The sequence below is a fragment of the Cetorhinus maximus genome, chromosome 21 (genome assembly GCF_964194155.1).
Source record: "Cetorhinus maximus chromosome 21, sCetMax3.hap1.1, whole genome shotgun sequence".
Taxonomy (NCBI): Eukaryota; Metazoa; Chordata; class Chondrichthyes; order Lamniformes; family Cetorhinidae; genus Cetorhinus; species Cetorhinus maximus.
The window spans coordinates 84,964,661-84,983,046 of NC_135899.1; the positions used below are offsets into that span (position 1 = coordinate 84,964,661).

An 18,386-nucleotide genomic window follows, 5' to 3' on the forward strand; every position below is an offset into this window, starting at 1 on the left:
TCATTGTAGCAATACTAAAGCAGATACTTTAATAAGTTAACCACAGGGAATGTAGTTTTCACCTCTGATTGAATTAAATAATGTAAAACTGATCAGACCTTACCTCTCTGGCTGAAAGTGATCCCAAAGTTAGTAATAAAAAGAAGGAAGCCCAGGAATCCCATTGTGATGAGAGCAGTGTGCATACTATTACCAATCACTCAGTTGGATTAATGGCCAAAGGTCCAATGTTATAACTTTTAATGTGGCACAAAGGAAGTTGATTCACAGCCAATATCCTGTTCCAAAAGCCATAACTGCCTTATTCCACTTCAAGATAAAACCCTCTGCAGCTCATTTCCCTCCAAGTAGGTCCTTAACCCTGTGAGGAACCCATTTCTTGAAAAATTGAAGGACATTGAATTTTGGACATTCTTCCTCCTGAGTTATTTCTAAAAGTTTGCAATATTAATTCAGGGCTGTGAATCAAGAAACCATGGATCAAGATAGGTATCCAGTGAGGATCACTTGGAGAGGGAAGAGAGACTTTGTATATCTAAGTTAACAAAGAACTGTTGTTGACAGGCTAACGACTTTTGGCCTGAGAGAAGTATTCTCTGAACATCTTAGCCTTTAAAACTCTCAGTCAGAGAGCGAATGAGTGTGGGGGTGCCTTAGAAGCAAGAAAAAGACCCTGATTTTCCCTCTCTCTGTCCCACCTTTGTGTTAAACCTTCCTTAGAAATGTCTCATCAGGATAACTCATCTGTTTTTTTAAGAATTCGCAAAGTTGTAATAAGTAAGATTCATCAAGGAGAGTTTCATCAAAAAATCCATCTGAAAGAACTTCCAGATCTATTGTGACCAGAATTCTGTTAGATCAACAGCGTTGATATCTCTTCAAATTTTATCCTTTTAAAAGAAATGTTCCCATACTCCGGCCTCTGCGGGGGATTGTGTTTGTTTTGTCCTGTTTTGCGTTTGTGCGTGAGTGCATGAGTGGGTCGAATATCTGTTTTTTAAAAAGGGGAAAATCGTTACACTTCTAAACTACAACTTATATGTTAACGAGTTAATTAAAAGTAGTTTGTTTTATTATAAATCAAATTTTTTTGTTTACTGAAAGAAGCCTGGTTAGAGTCTTTTTGTGCTGGGAATCACAGTATCAAAAGGTAAACAATTGGCCGTTTTTTGTGGGTGAATTAAACTACTGTTACAACCTGTGGAGAAGTGGGGCTAGGAATAAATGCACACTCCTCCTATCTCAGTCTGTAACACCCCCAGCAGAAATTAATCTAGGTTCCCACCCAGGTTATTTCCTAGTGATTTTATACTGCTTTGACACTCACAAGTTTACTGTTGAAACACAGCATGCACTCTTGCTTCTGCTCAGAACAATGTGTGTTCAAGTTCCATTGCAGAGGGTTGGGCACAGAATTGAGGCTTACCCTCCAGTCTGAGTCCTGAGGGAGTGCGGTACTATTGGAATTGCCATCTTTCAAGTGAGATGTTAAATCGAGGTCTCATCTGCCTGCTCAGGTGGGTGTTTAAGATCCCACGGCACAATTTCAAAGAAGAGCAGGGGAATTATCCCTGGTGTCCTGATCAATATTTATCTCTCAACCAACATCACAGAAAGAGATTATGTGATCATTTTCATCTTGCTGTGGACAAATTGGCTGTTGTGTTCCCTACCTCATACTTTGGAATGACTAATGTGGAAAAATGGTGCACCGCAAGTGGCACAATCTTGTAAAGTGTGGTTGAGCAGCAAGATCTTGGTTTTCATATACAAAAATCCTTAAAGAGGGCAGGGTAGGTTGATAAAGTGGTTAAAATGGTAGTTACTCAAGTTTATAAATTGAGGCATTTATGTAAAAGCAAAGAAACAATGGTAGAAATTTATAAATCACTGATCAGGCCTCAACAACAATAACTTACATTTATATAGCACCTTTAATGTAATAAAATGTCCCATTAGGTGCATCACAGGAGCATTAGGGAATAAAATATGACACAGCCACAAATGGAGATTTTAGGTCAGATGGTGAAAAGCTTGGTCAAAGAGATAGGAACTGCAGCTCTTTTGTGGATAATTTTTGGCAGCACACTTCAGGAAAGATTTAAACATCTTAGGAACAATAGAAAGGTTTACCAGGGATAAGGGACTTCAGTTCCGAAGAAGTCATATTGGATTTGAAACATCAACTCAGTGTCTCCACAGATAGTGCCAGACCTGTTGAATTTTTCCAGTGCTGTTTTTATTTCAGATCCCTAGTATTTCACTTTTATGTTAGATTTAAGCTCAGTGACAAAAGATCTGGGAGGAGACGAGGTTTTTTTTCCACTGAGTTGTCAGGAACTTGAACCCTCAACTATAAATAATTTTAAATCGGAGCTGGACAGGCATTTGAGGGTGAGGAACTTACAGGGTTATGGACAAATAACGGGATATGGGACTAAGCATGACTGCTCTTTCAAAGATCCAGTACAGGGCTAAAGGGCCGAATGAGATCCTTCTGTGCTGTTTCTTACCCTCAAGCTGCAGGGAGGACACAAAGAGGCTGCAAAGTGATAAGGACAGGTTGGGTGAGTGGGCAACAGGATGGGAGATGAAGTATAATGTGGGGAAGTGTGAAGTCATTCACTTTGGTCATAAGAGTAAAAAAGCAGAATTTTTAAAAAAAACTTATTATCACTACTGTTTGTGGGAGCTTGCTGTGCTCAAATTGGCCGCCATGATTCTTACATTACAACAGTGATTACACTTCAAAAGTATTTCATTGTCTGTAAAGTACTTTGGCATGTCCTGTGGTTGTGAAAGATGGTATATAAATGCGACTCTTTCTTTCTTTCTGACTCAGAGGTGAGATTAACCAATTGACCCACCGCCTGAAGGCTCTACTAATCAGGAGGAGGGAGGAAGGAATCAACAATTGGCTGGATCAGAGGAATGAAGTTTTGGAAGTAGAGGACTGAAGGAGAAGGGTTATTTTACAGATCAGTGAAGATGATGATTTTAAATTGTATGTGCTGTGAGAATGGGGGACTGTGTATTTCAGCAAGAATGTGGGTGATCAAATGGGTTAATGGGAGCCAAGGTCATATGCACTATGTAGAAGAAGAATCATGGCTAATATTTATCTCCCAACCAACGATATTAAAAAACAATCATAATCTCAATTATGGTTGGGGAGCTGCTACACTTTTAAAAAAGTATATATAAAAGGCTGTAAATTATAGGCCGTTAAAGATGTTTTGTATTATATATATATAAATAAATAAATAAATGTAAGCTATTTCTTCTTTCTTTGTAAATTTACATTATAAATTTCACACTCACATGTATTGCACACTCAAAAGACAAAATAGATGCTAGATCTGAGATATAAACAGAAAATGCTTAAGCGACAGCATCGATGTGACTAATATTTCCAGCATTTTCATAGTTAATATGTTTCGTGTGATGGTTTCATAAAATATGTATATGAATGTACTCCGATATGTGTAATCGGTTCATAAAATATACATTTACACGCTTCACGCTTCATGGGAAAGAAGCTGAGGGCAACTGTTCTGCCAGGACTACAAATGGCAGCGGCCAATATAGCTTCACTATTGTCAACCAATCAACGATCTTGGGATGGCCATCCGGGGGGGGGCGGGGCGAAATCCGCGGCACCCTCTGGAATCCATGTCAACGATTGGCTGAGGGATTTTTGAGCACGGAGGTCTGTGAGTGGCTGGATGCTTCACGGGAGCTGCTTGGCGCGTTTTTCCCGGCGCGAGGAGGCCTTCCGTTAAACGGTCGCCGAGGGGAAAATGTGGAATAATCCGGGTGAGAGGCGCCGGGTTCGGGGGCTGGGACTGGGGCTGAAGGGAGGCTTGGGTCCGGCCAGCGGGTCTCCCATCCACCTGTCTTCCTGTGTGGACGGTAGCGGGAGTCAACGGCCTCGGATTCAGCATCACCGGCCACCGGGAAGGGCTTCACTCGGGTCAGATTAGCCGCTCCCCTTCCCCCGGGGGCCGGGTGGTGAGGGGTTGGGACGAAAGGCAATGAGAATGGTTGCGGGGGACGGTTTAGAGTAGGTTAGAGGGGTGAGTGGACCGAGGCCTGGATTTTTGGAGTTCCCCAGTTGCGACATTGAATCCTTAAAGTAGATGTAACCTGGCTTTGGTTATAAAAAATAAATTGCACATTTTTACAGGTTGTAAGATTATTTTATGTAGCCAAAACTATGAAACGAATTTGTCGACCATAATGTAAATATATAGTACTTCCTGTTAACGTTTCACTAACTTCCAATCCTTGTCAGAATGGGTGGGGTGGGGGGGTAAATTCCAGCAGAGTCTAAGGTCTCAGCAGCTGAGGTGATGGCATTAGTGGTATTTTCACTGGATTAGTATTCCCGAGACCCAGCATAAAGCTCTGGGGACCTGGGTTCAAATCACGGCAGATGGTGAAATTTGAATTCAATAAAATTATTAATTAAAAGTCTGATGATGACCATGAGACTGTAAAAAAACCCATGTGGTTCACTAATGTCCTTTCTGCTGTCCGTTGTTGCCATTGAGGGGCAATAAGAGTCCCATGTAGGCCAGACCTGGTAAGGATGGGTGATAAATGCTGGCCTAGCCAGGGACACTCGCATCCCATGAACGAATATATAACAACTGAAGGTACAGCCACCAATGGTGGAGCAATTAAAATCAGGAATGCTCAAGCAGCTGGAATTAGTTGAGTGCGGATTTCTCTCTCGGAGGGTGGTGGGGCTGGAGGAGATTACAGAGACAGGGATGGAAGAACATGGAGGGATTTGAAATAATAAATAATACTAATAATTTATATACTCATGGGATGTGGGCATTGCTGTCATTTTTTGGTGTTCAGAGGGCATTTAAGACCCACATTGCTGGAGTCACGGATAAGGCAGCAGATTTCCTTCCCTAAAGGGCAGTAATGATTCAGATGGGTTTTTTTTTTCATGGTCGTCATCATCAGGCTTTTAATTCCAGGTTTTTATTGAATTCAGATTCCATCATCATCAGACTTTTAATTCCAGGTTTTTATTGAATTCAGATTCCACCATCTGCTGTGGTGGGATTATGAACCCAGGTCCCCAGAGCATTACCCTGGGTCTCTGGATTAGCAGTCCAGTGACAATACCTCTATGCCACCACCTCCCCATAACATATTGTGTTTAAGGATGGCAATTATTATTAGGTTTGCATTTGGGTGATCTGAGTGTGCAGGACAGAGAGAGAATCCTATGTGGAAATAAATGAAAATGGGATAGGTATAACCTGCTGACAGGTTGTAAATGTAGTTTTATTATGTTTCAATGCTGTGACTGACCTCTAACCCTATTTTCCAGGTTCATTTGATGGTAGCTATGGAAGTTTTGGTGATACTGGTGCAGGAGGTGGGGGCTACTTGCAATCACCTGGAGGATTTGGCTCACCAGCTGGAGGCAGCCAGAGTGACAGGAAAACTGTAAGTACAGAGCCAAAATATTTATTGCTACAGTTCTTATCATAGAATGTAATATAAAATTGAGAGACAAAAATGCATACCCTTTTTGCCAAAATATAGAAATTGGCGTTGGTCTTATTTAAATATTAATAGTAACCTTGTGAGACATACTGTCATATTTCTGTTTGCATTATTTAAAAAATTTGTTTTGTAAGTTCTTTTTCTTCCCTTTTTATTGAGGTTGTTCATTTTACCTGATCAAAAAATCTTGCAAGAATTTTATGAAGCCTGTGCCAATTTTTTGACACACTCCTTGATTTTGACAACAGAGATGAGGAACAGCATGAGCTGCCTTACGATAAAGTTGTATGATGAAACTATGCAGATAATAAGTGTGGTGCATTATTACATTCTGAAAATTAAAATTGATCATGGCAAAAGTAACATTTTTAAAACTTCTCAGTCAGTGTTACCAGGAGTACTATCATAGATGCAACTTTTAAGAAAATGCTAATTGATTTATGCAAACCCATTTGGTAAAAATATATTTATTTTTGTCTTATACTATTTGGTGATCTGTTTGTAACATCTAAAGGTTATGATATCCTAGAAATGTATGTAATTTTGTAATGTAACCCCACAGTCAAAATCCTGACTAATCATGATTGGGATAAATAAAATGAAACTTGGGCCAGGATGTCATCATGTTGCTATTGTTTTGATTTAGCAATGCCATTTATCGCAAAGTCCTGCAATGACCTAATTAAAAGTATTAAACCTTCTTCAAAGACTGTTTTTGTACAATTGTCCCTAATGAGGATGGAATAAAATCATTGCTTAAAATGTAATTTTAACAACCTTATCATACATTAGGGTAATTTCCTTGTTCTTAGATAAATAATATGTAAATTGTATTATTCTTTTAAGCGATTACACCAATTGCTTTTCTTCCTTAAACATGTAATTAAGGGATTGCTGAATGGTAATCTTGCAGACTTAACTTTATTGATTCTTCTGTCAGAGATCAAGGGCCCAGCAAATAGTTCCTTGTACGGTGTCACAGCTAATGTCTGCTACTCAAATAGAGGAAATTTTCAGAATTGGAGAAGTGGAGTTGTCTCAGGTGAGTGAGGAATTTGGGACTATTGAATATTTCTAGTTTGAGTAGCTGTAATGTGATTTGTAATGATTTATAATCTATCAGTGAACACGATCTTTTTCATAACTTTATCTTAATTTTCTACCTGAAAGTAAGTCTCTATTTTCTCTCCACCCCACTCTTAGGTAACTGTGGTTGGCGTGATCAAAGATGCAGAGAAAGCCCCAACAAATATTCTGTACAAGTTGGATGATATGACTGCATCCCCAATGGATGTGAGACAGTGGGTGGATACTGATGTAAGTAAATTAATGTCTATATTTGACCTTAATGTGTGTATTAATTCCATTGAGTGTGTTGTGTTCTCTTTCAGTTCTTTCAATATAATATTGCAGTGAACTGTGCACTGCTGTTTTTCAGATCACTGCATAATTATCTAATTCTGGGCAAGTACAGAATATTAAAGGAATTTATATGTCCAAGTCTGCTCATACATTTGTTGAGTAGGTCAAGCTTATAGTTGGAGAGAGAGCATCTGTTTTGTTTGTAACTGGGAATAATTTGGTTTGGTGCAACAACAATAAGCAAGTACCCTATTTGCATCAATCACCTAACTTCCTCTCATTTAACTTAGTTGAATAACTTAGTGACCTATTAATGGTATAACTGGCTGCTTGTGGTAAGATGATGGTTCTCAGTTATTTCAAACCTGTCAGGTGTCCCACTGCACATTAGTCTGAAACTGAGGTTTCTACGTTAATTGTAGTTTACAAACTATCACCATGTGGTAATTGTCATTCTGGTCAGAGATGCATTTTCTCTTTTTGATGAGTTAAAGGGGCATTGCTTTCATTTTAACTTACAAACCTAATGCGATGTAGCTTTGTAGTATGGAATTCTTTTTGCATTGTGGAATGTTACAGCACAGAAATAGGTTGACTATTTTCACTTGTGTCATAACTATCTAATTCCATTTTAAAATAATTAGCAGGCTTTGCATCAGTAATTTACAACAGAGAACTCTACATCATAATCACTGCCTGTAAATATCTTCTAAACTACCCTTTTAAGTCTCTAGTAATTATCATAAATTTGATTATTTTACTATCTTGCTGTTCGACAAACATTATTGCTATTTACCTTATAACTCCTAATCTTGAGGATCTCTAAGGCCATGTATTACCCTTTGCAGCTCTAGTGAAGAAAATATGTTATATTTCAATGACTTAACCTCCTCGAGGGCAATTTGGGATGGACAATAAATGCTGACCTGACCAGCAATGCACACATCCCATGAACAAATATTAAAAAAAAACTTCAGAACTGTAATCTCTTTCCCCAGTTATGATAGTTAATATGTGATGCACTTTTCATATTGATTTACACACAAATGGTCATTATCGCTTTGCTTTTATATTCTAAACATCTACAAATAAACTCACGGACTCTGTTTGGCCTTTTATCACCATGCCTACTTATATTGCTCGTGAAAGTCTATTTTAATTTTTTAAAGTCTTTATCTTTTTACTTTTATTTCCAAAGTATATTGCTCTACTTTTTCCTGCTATCTTTCTGCCCACCTTGCTAACACTTTATGTCCTCAAGTTGCTCTCCCTTACCTTCGCTCCCCAAAGTTCAGTGTCATGGGTGAATTTCAGTAGCGTTCGTTCAATTCGAGATCACTTATTATAGTCTACTTTTGTTAATTCAGTTTTTTTATATTTAACAATACTTAGATTACCCAGTAATTCATATATTCAATGTGCAGGATCATGCCATCAAAAATGGAATTCACAGACAATTCAAACTAAGTGACTTGAATTAACAGGAGTAGCTGAGCAATAAAGAACATAGACCTCTAAGGAATACCACCAACAACTTGCATTTATGTTGAGCCTTTAAGGTTATAAAACATCCCAAGCCACTGGAATGTTATCAAATGTTCTTTTTATTTATTTATGGGATGTGGGCATTGCTGGCTAGGCCAGCATTTATTGCCCAACACTAATTGCCCTTGAGAAGGTGGTGGTGAGCTTCCCTCAAACTGCTGCAGTCCCTGTGGTGTCGATATACCCACAGTGCTTTTAGGGAGGGAGTTCAAGGATCTTGACCCAGCTACAGTGAAGGAACGGTGAGATATTTCCAAATTACGATGGTGAGTGGCTTGGAGGGGAACTTGCAGGTGGTGGTGTTCACATGTGTCTGCTGCCTTTCCTTCTAGATGGTGGCGGTTGTGGGTTTGGAAGGTGCTGTCTAAGGACCCTTGGTGAGGTTCTGTGGTTCATGTTGTAGATGGTGTACACTGCTGCCACTGTTCATCAGTGGTGGAGGGAGTGAATGTGGAATGGCTGCCAATCAAGCGGGCTGCTTTGTTCTGGATGATGTCGAGCTTCTTCAGTGTTGTTGGAGCTGCACTCATCCAGGCAAGTGGAGAGTATTCCATCACACTCCTGCCTTGTAAATGGTGGACAGGCTTTGGGGAGTCAGGAGATGAGTTACTCGCTGCAAGATTCCTAGCCTCTGACCAGCTCTTGTGCCACCATTTCTATATGGTGTCATGAATCTATACAATATTTTGGAAAATATTTTTCTTTTAAAATAGAGGCTTAGTCTGCGGGTGTGTATTAATTGGATTAAAGCCAGCTAGTCTGGGTGCTTTGATAGGTACTAATTTTGATATGTAAGAGAAATAACATGCATTTGCATTTTTTTTGAATAGAGCATTCAAGAAGTGGAGTGAAAACTGACGCCTTTCTAGCAACTACCAAGCAATATGTTTATATTACTAACGAAGTTGGTTCTATGAAAGGAGTTTTATTGTTAGAGAGGTTTAGTTCAGAGTTTGTTGATTACAATGAGAATTAACATTCAGTGGGGCGGGTGTGCAGAGCAGAGGTAATGTGAGATCAAAAGGCAGCTGCAAGCCTCCAACTGGCTCCACAGGAACCACGTGAAAGAACCTAATTTTGAATTCGTAAGGTGAAAATGTTTTGCCTGGTGTTTGGTTAAGTCTATGGGTTGCTTTTGCCTTAATGAAGATTAGTTTGGGAATTAGTTAAAAGTTATGATAGTAATTTGTAGCCATGTGTATGTCTATTTTAACCTGTGTAAATTAATAACATGTTTCCTTTAGTTTAATGTAAAACCTCCAAATTGATGATCTGATTCCTGCATTTAGAGTCGCATCTTAAACATAACACTTTAAACAACTGTCATAACCTATAATTTTAAGTTTCCCTCTGGGATTTTTAAATAACCCCGCTTTACCAACTGCATCAGTCATAACAATGGCTAGTCCAGTTCAGTTTCTGGTTGATGGTAACCCATGGTAATGCTATTGAATGTCAAAGGGCGATGGTTAGATTCTCTCTTGTTGTCACTTGTGTGATGTGAATGTTACTTGCCACTTGTCAGCCCAAGCCTAGATATTGTCCAGTTTTGCTGCATTTGGACATGGACTGAGGTGTTGCGAATGATGCTGAATGTTGTGTAATCATCAGCGAACATGCCCATTTCTGACCTTGTAATGGTAGGAAGGTCATTGGTGAAGCAGCTGAAGGTGGTTGGGTCTAGGACACTGCCCTGAGGAGCTCCTGCAGTGATGCCCTAGAACTCAGATGATTGACCTCCAACAGCCACAGCCATCTTCCTTTGTGCTAGATATGATTCCAACCAGTGGAGAGTTTTCACTGCATTTTCTTTATCCTATTTCTTCAAAGAAGTTTAAAAGGTTTGCCAAACTCACACTGCCTTTTAAGTCTGTTCTAACTGCTCTTGATTAGCTCATGAGAATTTCTAACTTTGTCCTGCATAACCCAATTCAGTATTTATCTGCAACTCAATTTTGAGCATGTGTCAAGACAGGTTAAGTGAGTGGGCAAAAAAGTGGCAGATGGAATATGTGGGAAAATGTGAGGTTATGCACTTTGGCAGGAAGAATAGAGGAGCTGAATATTATTTAAATGGAGAAAGACTGCTGAAGGCTGCAGCACAAGAGGGATTTGGGAGTCCTTGTGCATGAACCCCAAAAAGCTAGCATACAAGTTCAGCAGGTAACAGGGAAGGGAAGTGGAATGTTAGCCTTTATTTCAAAGGGAATGGAGTATAAAAATAGGGAAGTCTTGCTAAAACTATACAAGGCACTAGATAGACCACACCTAGAATACTGTGAACAGTTTTGGTTCCCTTATCTAAGGAGAGATACAATGGCATTGGAGGCGGTCCAGAGAAAGTTCACTAGGTTGACCCTGGGGATGGAGAGATTTTCTTTTGAGGAGAGGTTGAGTAGGTTGTGCCTGTACTCATTGGAGTTTAGAAGAATGAGAGGGGAGCTTTTGAAACATATGAGATTCTTAGGGGGCTTGACAGGGTCGATGCTGAGAGGTTGTTTCCCCTTGTGGGAGAGTCGAGGATCAGAGGGCATAATCTCAGAGTAAGGGGACGCCTATTTAAAATAGAGGAAGAGGAATTTCTTCTCTCAGAGAGTAGCCAATCTGTGGAATTCTTTACCGCAGAGGGCTGTAGAAGCTGGGTCATTAAGTATATTCAAGGCTGAGATAGACTGATTTTTTGATCAGTAAGGGAATCTAGAGTTATGGGGTGAAGGCAGGAAAGTGGAATTGAGGATTGTCAGATCAGCCATGATCTCATTGAATGCTGGAGCAGACTCAATGGGCCAAATGGCCTACTTCTCCTACGTCTTTTGGTCTTATGTGTCACTTTTACATACTGACATTGCTGTGGTATCACTTTTTCCTCCCTCTCCAAAGGAAGTTTGACAGTGAGGAGTGCAATTTTAACTGCACACACCTGTTTTTGGTTTTGTTCCTTTCAGGTTCACATTTCTTTCTTGACTAAAGTTAAAGTTACTCTGCTTCTAAATGTTGTACCAAATGTTGACCTTTGTTTAATGCAGGAAGCTGGAAGTGAGAATATTGTGGTTCCCCCCGGCAGCTATGTAAAGGTAGCTGGCCATCTCCGATCATTCCAGGTAATACAGACTTCTAAGTCTTTGATATGGCTCATCTTTGATGTGATTTATTTCTACAGTGCATTGATATTTTGTGGATCTTTAATTTGTCCCATTATGTTTGCTTATTGTATGTGGTTAATTTAGTATTGTGGGACATGTGGCTTTTAGAAATAATGCACATTGTTTCCCAATATTTTTAATGCAATAATTGAAAGGAATTATGTTCCATTAAAATATGAAACCTATGTAAGTAACTTAGGAAAAATATATTGTCTGAGGTGCTTCCATCTGGTTAACAATTTAGTACACTTTATTGTAAAAATGGCAATGATACCAAATCATTTGATTAAGGTTCTTGATTGCTATATGTATATCTTGGCATCAGGAGCTATCTAGTCAGTTGTAGAATTGTGGTTAAGTTGAATATTCCTGGTTGTCTCCTATTTCTGAATAAAAATCATTTGGTATTGACAGTATCTTTGTTAAGGAGAACTAGATTGGCTGAATTACCATCTTCAGTGGTGAGGGAACAGAATTAATGTGTGTAATTCAAAGAATAAGATTACAGGAGCATTCAGATATTCATGATTAATGGTAGTTTCTGTTGAAGTTTAGACTAAACAAATTCTGACAATCCTCTATTAAGAGGGAATAAAATCAAAGTGTCATTGTAATGCTTTAGTTTTTATATTATATTGCTTTTTAGATACTGAATTTAATTGCAATTCGTGAGACTGTTGAATATGAATGTTAATCCAAAGTCCTTCTGATCTTGAACTTAACTGTTCCTTGAACTTGGTAGAACAAGAAGAGCTTGGTAGCTTTTAAAATCATGGCTTTGGAAGACATGAATGAGTTGACATCACACATGTTGGAGGTGGTGCAGGCTCACTTGTTGCTGAACAAGCCACAGGTGAGTACAAAACTGATAGGATTTAGCTCATCTTTATAATCTTGTTTGATGCTATCATTGTTCTATTATACGATGCAGCATAATTTCTCAATAGTCAGCTAGAAATGAAAACGAAAAATGCTGCAAATACTTAACAGATCAGGTAGCAGTTGTGGAGGGAGAAACAGACTTAATGGGCAGGATTTTGCCTTTGGTGGGGTCAGGAAGCCGGCTGCCGCCTGCGATCGGCTCCACACTGCGATTTCACGCTGGCAGGCCAATTAAGGCCCGCCTGCATGGAATGCAAACAGGAGCGCTACCTGTGTGGGCGGGGGAGGAGGGCAAGCAGGCCTAGCGCGAACTTCGCGCATGCACGCAAAAGAGTGCTTAAATCTCCGAGGCACGGAGCTGCCTCGAGGAGATGAAGCGCTGTTTCAAAAAAAGCTAATGAATTAAATAAAAATGTCATAAAACATGTCCTCTCATCTGTCACATGAGCAGGGACATGTTTTTAATTCTAGTGTAAGATTTTTATTTGCTTGCGGAAACCTCATCCCGCCTGTGGCTGGGATTTCCTAGAACATGTAAAGGTGGCTTGGCCTTTTCACCTACCCGCCAACCGTTAGGTTGGACGGGCAGGGTAAATTTGAAATCAGTTAACTTTTTAATGGTCTTAATAGGCCTTTTAATTGTCGGCGGGCGTGCAGCTGACTCTGGTGTGTGCCCACTGAACGAAATATCGTGGGACTACGTGATGACGTCGGGACGCTCACTTGACATCATTGCGCGTCATTTTACACTCGGGCGCCACCTGCATGGCAAACGTAATTTTCTGTCCAGTGTTTCAGGTCAATGAAATTTCATCACTGGAAAAAGTTAATTATAATAGATATAAAGTAGGTGCAGAGCAGGGGAAGTGGGGACACAATGAAAGGTTGACGGCATGGAAGGTAGGTGGGGCTAAATGTCAAAAGGGGTGATGATGCATGGTAAAAGGTTATGGTAATGGGACAAGTAAAGAAACAAAGGATGAGCCTAGAGAGGAGGGTGAAAGGGTAAAGCAGAATCACTAACAGCAACTGCCCCCCAAAAAACGGGGACAGAGGTCATAATCAGAGGTGCTGTTTCCTGAACTTACATTGAGCCTCATTAGGACAATGTTAGAGGTCAGAGTGGGAGTGGGGGCAAGAATTAAAATTACAGGTGACTGGAAGCTTAGGGACATACATATGGACCGAGTGAAGTGGTTCTGCAAAGCGGTTACCCAATCTGTGATTGACCTCCCCAGTATAAGGGAGATGGCATCAACAGTGAATGCCATGTACTAGATTGAAAGAAGGACAAATAAATTGCTCTTTTACCTGAAGAAGTGTTTGGAGCCCTGGAATGGTGGGAAGGGAGGAGGTAAAAGAGCAGATATTTCATATCCTGTGCTTGCATGGGAAGGGGAGAGTGTTGGGGGTAATTGAAAGTGGAGTAGAATGCCACTGAGGAACTGCCACCTCAGACGGCCAGAAGGGGAAGATATGTTTGATGTTATCATGCTGGAGGTAGCAGCAATTGTGCAAGATGATTCATAGAATGTGTAGGCTGGTGGGGTGGAAGGTGAGGCCAAAGGGAACCCTTTGAGGTCCTGGGAGGGAGAAAAAAGACTTGTATTTATGTACTGCCTTTCTCAACCACAGGACACCCAAAGAGCTTTACATCTAATGAAGTACTTTTGAAGTGTGACCATGGTAGGAAATGTGGCAGCCAATTTGCAGACAGTTCCCAAAAACAACAGTTAGTGACCAAGTAATCTGTTTTTCTGATGTTGATTGAGGGATAAATAATGGCCAGGACACTGAGGATAGCTTTCCTGTTGCCCTTAGAAATATTGCCTTTGGATCTTTTACAACCACCTGAGTGGGCAGACTGGTCTTTGGTTTAATGTCAGGCTGGCACCTCCAATAGTGCAGCATCCTTGAGCGTTTTTATATCAAATTTCCAGCACCTGCAAGATTTTACTTTTGTAGTCAGCTAGATAGCTGATTTGGCCTAAGGGTTGCTTTTGGTGAAATATGCATCAGTTGAATGTTTTTTCAGTTCATGCAGAATGTGCTTCACTTGGGAAAAGGGTGAGTGAGAAGAGACTGATGACCCCATTTATGCCCTTTAAAATGGCTTATGATTTGGGTAGGGAAGCAAGATTGTTTTGTTGGCTAGAAAGGGGTTCCACCCCTAATCCCTATTCAGCACACATCTATAATTGGATGAAATCACTATTGGGCTTGGCTGATGTGACCCAAAGTTAATTAACTTGTCATTGTTCACTGCTTGGCAACAGCAGAGGGCTGCTGGCATAAGTGGAAGATTTAGCACCTTCAGGTGAAAATCATTGGAGGGGATAGGGAGTGAACATTAAAAAAAGCTAATTGATCATAAAGTTGCTTGCTCTGGATTTTTGATGTGAAAGTTACTCAGCAGCACTATTGAAATTCATTGAATTTTAGGCTAAGCCAAAATTAAGACTTTTACGTGCTCACCTAGGAAAAACCGTTAATCCAATGAAGCATTGCTCTGAGGTTTCATTTTTATACTTTATTTCTCTCAGCCTGCACCTGGAGGAGCTCTAGCTTTGCATACCCCAACACGAAATGAAAGTGCAATGGGAATATATTCTGGTGGTAATGATGCACTGATGAATGGACTAACAAGTCAACAAAGTCAGGTAAAACAAACGAGGAAAGAATTATGTGGTATTGTCTGGACAGACTTTTATTAGCAATAGGGTTAAGAGGAAAGCAGTGCAGTTTATCTACCTCTAAGCACACCATTAAAAAGAAATGTAATGATTAAAATAGATTGGAAAGTTAGCTTAATGTGGGTGGCTGTACCCAAAACGTTAACCTGGTTTTTTTTCCCCCCTTTATGGATACTGCACAGACACAATGGGCCAGATGGCCTCCTGTGCTGTCATCATTCTGCAATTCTGTGAAATGTGTACATCGAAGGTATCCCAAGTATACCTAGGAAAATCAACTCTATGATTAAGTTGCTGATTTGTACTACTTTAGGGGGAGGTAGTGGCATAGTGGTATTGTCACTGGATTGGGATTCTAGAGACCCAGGGCCATCCTCTGGGGACCCGGATTTGAATCCCACATCAGATGGTGAAATTTGAATCCATCAAAAATCTGGAGTTAAAAAGCCTGATGACCATGAAACCATTGCTGATTGTGGTTAAAAACCCATCTGGTTCACTAATGTCCTTTAGGGAAGGAAATCTGCTGTCCTTACCTGGTCTGGCCTACATGTGACTCCAGACCTACAGCAATGTGGTTGACTCTTGCATCGCTGGCTAGGCCAGCATTCCCACATCCCATGAACAAATTAAAAAAAAACGAATTTTGTAAGCCATTTGTTTGGAAAGGGCTGTTTTAACATTAATGCTGCATTGGTAGATAAACCCTGTTAGCATTAGCAATGTAACAATGCACATTAATGAAAATTATTTGATTTTAAACTTTACATGTAGTTCCTTGAGGCATCATGTGCGCGTACGCGCCCAATGGTGAGAGCTTGAACACAACACGCCCGTTGTAGACCACTACTTTGCTATTTAGTGGGATGTAATTCAATATTTTGATTTTAGCTCAGCAGATTTCTATTTAAAATATACGGCAACGATATTTTAAGTGGATTGAAGCAAGGGATATATTAATCCACGTAACTTGTTTGAATTTAGTGCAAACGGGATTTTTATAACAGATTAAATATTTGTTCATTCTAATATCTATGGATAATGTCAACCCAGTTCTTAGTGGGCACAATTTTTTTATTCTTTCATGGAATGCGAGTGTTGTTGGCAAAGCCAGCATTTGCCCATCCTTAAATGCTCTTGAGCTGAATGGCTTGTCACACCATTTCAAAGAGCAGTTAAGAGTCAACCACAAAACTATACAAGGCACGAGTTAGACCACACCTAGAATACTGTGAACAGTTTTGGTTCCCTTTTCTAAGGAAAGATATACTGGCATTGGAGGCAATCCAGAGAAGGTTTGTGAGGTTGATCACGGGGATGGATGGATTTTCTTATGAGGAGAGGTTGAGTCGGTTGGGCCTGTACTCATTGGAGTTTGGAAGAATGAGAAGTGACCTTATTGAAACATATAAGGTTCTTAGCATCTACCCTGTCAAGCCCCCTGAGAGGTTGTTTCCCCTTGTGGGAGAGTCTAGGACCAGAGGGCATAATCTCAGAGTAAGGGGGTGCCCATTTAAAACCGAGATGAGCAGGAATTTCTTCTCTCAGAAGATAATCTGTGGAATTCTTTATCGGAGCGGCTGAAGATAGTCACAATCGTGGGTACTTTACCTCCTCTGACCTTCAGTTTGTTCCTATATTCTGGAACTTCCCTTAAGCTCCTCTTCTTTGCTACTTTCAGAAGCCTCAAACCTTTTAATCACCTTTCCTAACTTAACGATTAATGCTCAGTGTTGAAGATGCAATATAAAGGCTTTTGTACTGCATCAAGCCTATATTGTATTTGTGTGTTTGATATTGTGCACAATGTGGAAACATTTCATTTTCTAGCCCCATTATCCCTTGTTAAGAAATGATCTAAAATGTAGAAACAAGCTTTAGAAATAAACTAAAAATTGAACTTACTGACTTTATTTGTGGTAGCTAACATAATTTTCTTTTCAGGTACTAAGCTTGATTCGAAATTGTCGAGAACAGGAAGGCATGAGCATTGACTACATGAGGAGAACGCTGAAGAATATGACCATCGTTGCCATCAAGTTAGTGCTATTTTGTGCTAATATACTAAGTGTCAAGTTAAATATTCAAAGTCTCATGGCTACAGTTTTGTTTCCATATAGGCAAGCAGTAGAATTTCTGAGCAATGAAGGACACATCTATTCAACAGTGGATGAGGATCATTTCAGGTCAACAGATGCTGAATAAGTAAGGAATGGAGCTACTTTTTAAATGAGAAGATATGAAGCTAAAATTCTGAACTATTCTAAAACCTGCAGAGTCTATCTCATGGTTAGCTGTTCATCTCATGGGTAACAAGAGAATAGTGTCACCCTTCAGTAAGATGTAAATAAAATCCAATTTTAAAGGGGTGAAATGATGATGTGGCTCGTTGTACTTGGATTTTCCATGTTGTTTGATTATAAACAACTGAATTTTCTGTTTTGTAATCCTGCACTTTTATTACTGTAGAAAATAAACTGAAAATTGTTTTTGACCTTAACCATAACCTACTTCTACAATATTGCAGCAAGGAGGCTTGTTACTGTGCCTCTCATCTTATTGGAGGGGCTATACTGTTGCTAATGTTTAGACATAAAATTGAGGTTTTGGTTAAAATTGGGCCATTGTTAGCACAGAAAAATAAGCATCTGTAAATTGTCTTAATGTCCAATGTAATAAAGTTTTTTTTGGATTTAATTGAAACTGTATCAAGTCAATCAAAGACAGCACAAAATATAGTGTGCTGATTTTAAGTGGTCATTTTCTATTAATGTGATACATTTGTTAAGCTTTGCGTGTGCCCCTGTTTATCAAATCTATAATGATGATCTACAATAGTTTTCTGAATCTGGGTATTTCTCTTATCATTCACCAAGCTGGAATGGGTAAAAGGTACATCGGTGATGCATAAAACGTTAGTACCTGCCACTCATTTGTATATAGTATAAGCTGCCCAGAAAAATAGAGACAAGCAAGTTTCAGGTTTTGCATATCTAAATGAAGATAATTGGTAAATGTCCTGAAAGAGCCGGACCCCACTGTTGGATTTGGGGTGTACCCCAACGATGCACTGGGGAATCCCTCTGGGAAGTTCCCAGGTAAGGGTTTGCACAGCAAATGCCCAGAAGTACACACTTCCTCTGGGCAATAGCGCTGTGCTGGGAACCATCTGAAAATACAATTTTTAAATCGCAAATTTTGGATCGTTCCACTGGGGTTATACCAATGG

At 39.7% G+C, this 18,386-nt stretch overlaps 1 protein-coding gene across 1 annotated transcript; it reads left to right on the forward strand.

Annotated features, from left to right (window-relative positions):
• Positions 1-3,701: 3,701 nt before the first annotated feature.
• On the forward strand, positions 3,702-17,854 carry rpa2 (replication protein A2). The gene is made up of 9 exons (XM_078567352.1): positions 3,702-3,816; positions 5,354-5,472; positions 6,473-6,574; positions 6,736-6,849; positions 11,466-11,540; positions 12,325-12,435; positions 15,008-15,124; positions 17,102-17,196; positions 17,278-17,854. Exons 1-9 carry the CDS (start codon positions 3,801-3,803, stop codon positions 17,360-17,362), a joined length of 834 nt encoding a protein of 277 aa, XP_078423478.1. The 5' UTR covers positions 3,702-3,800; the 3' UTR covers positions 17,363-17,854.
• The last annotated feature ends 532 nt before the right edge of the window (positions 17,855-18,386 follow it).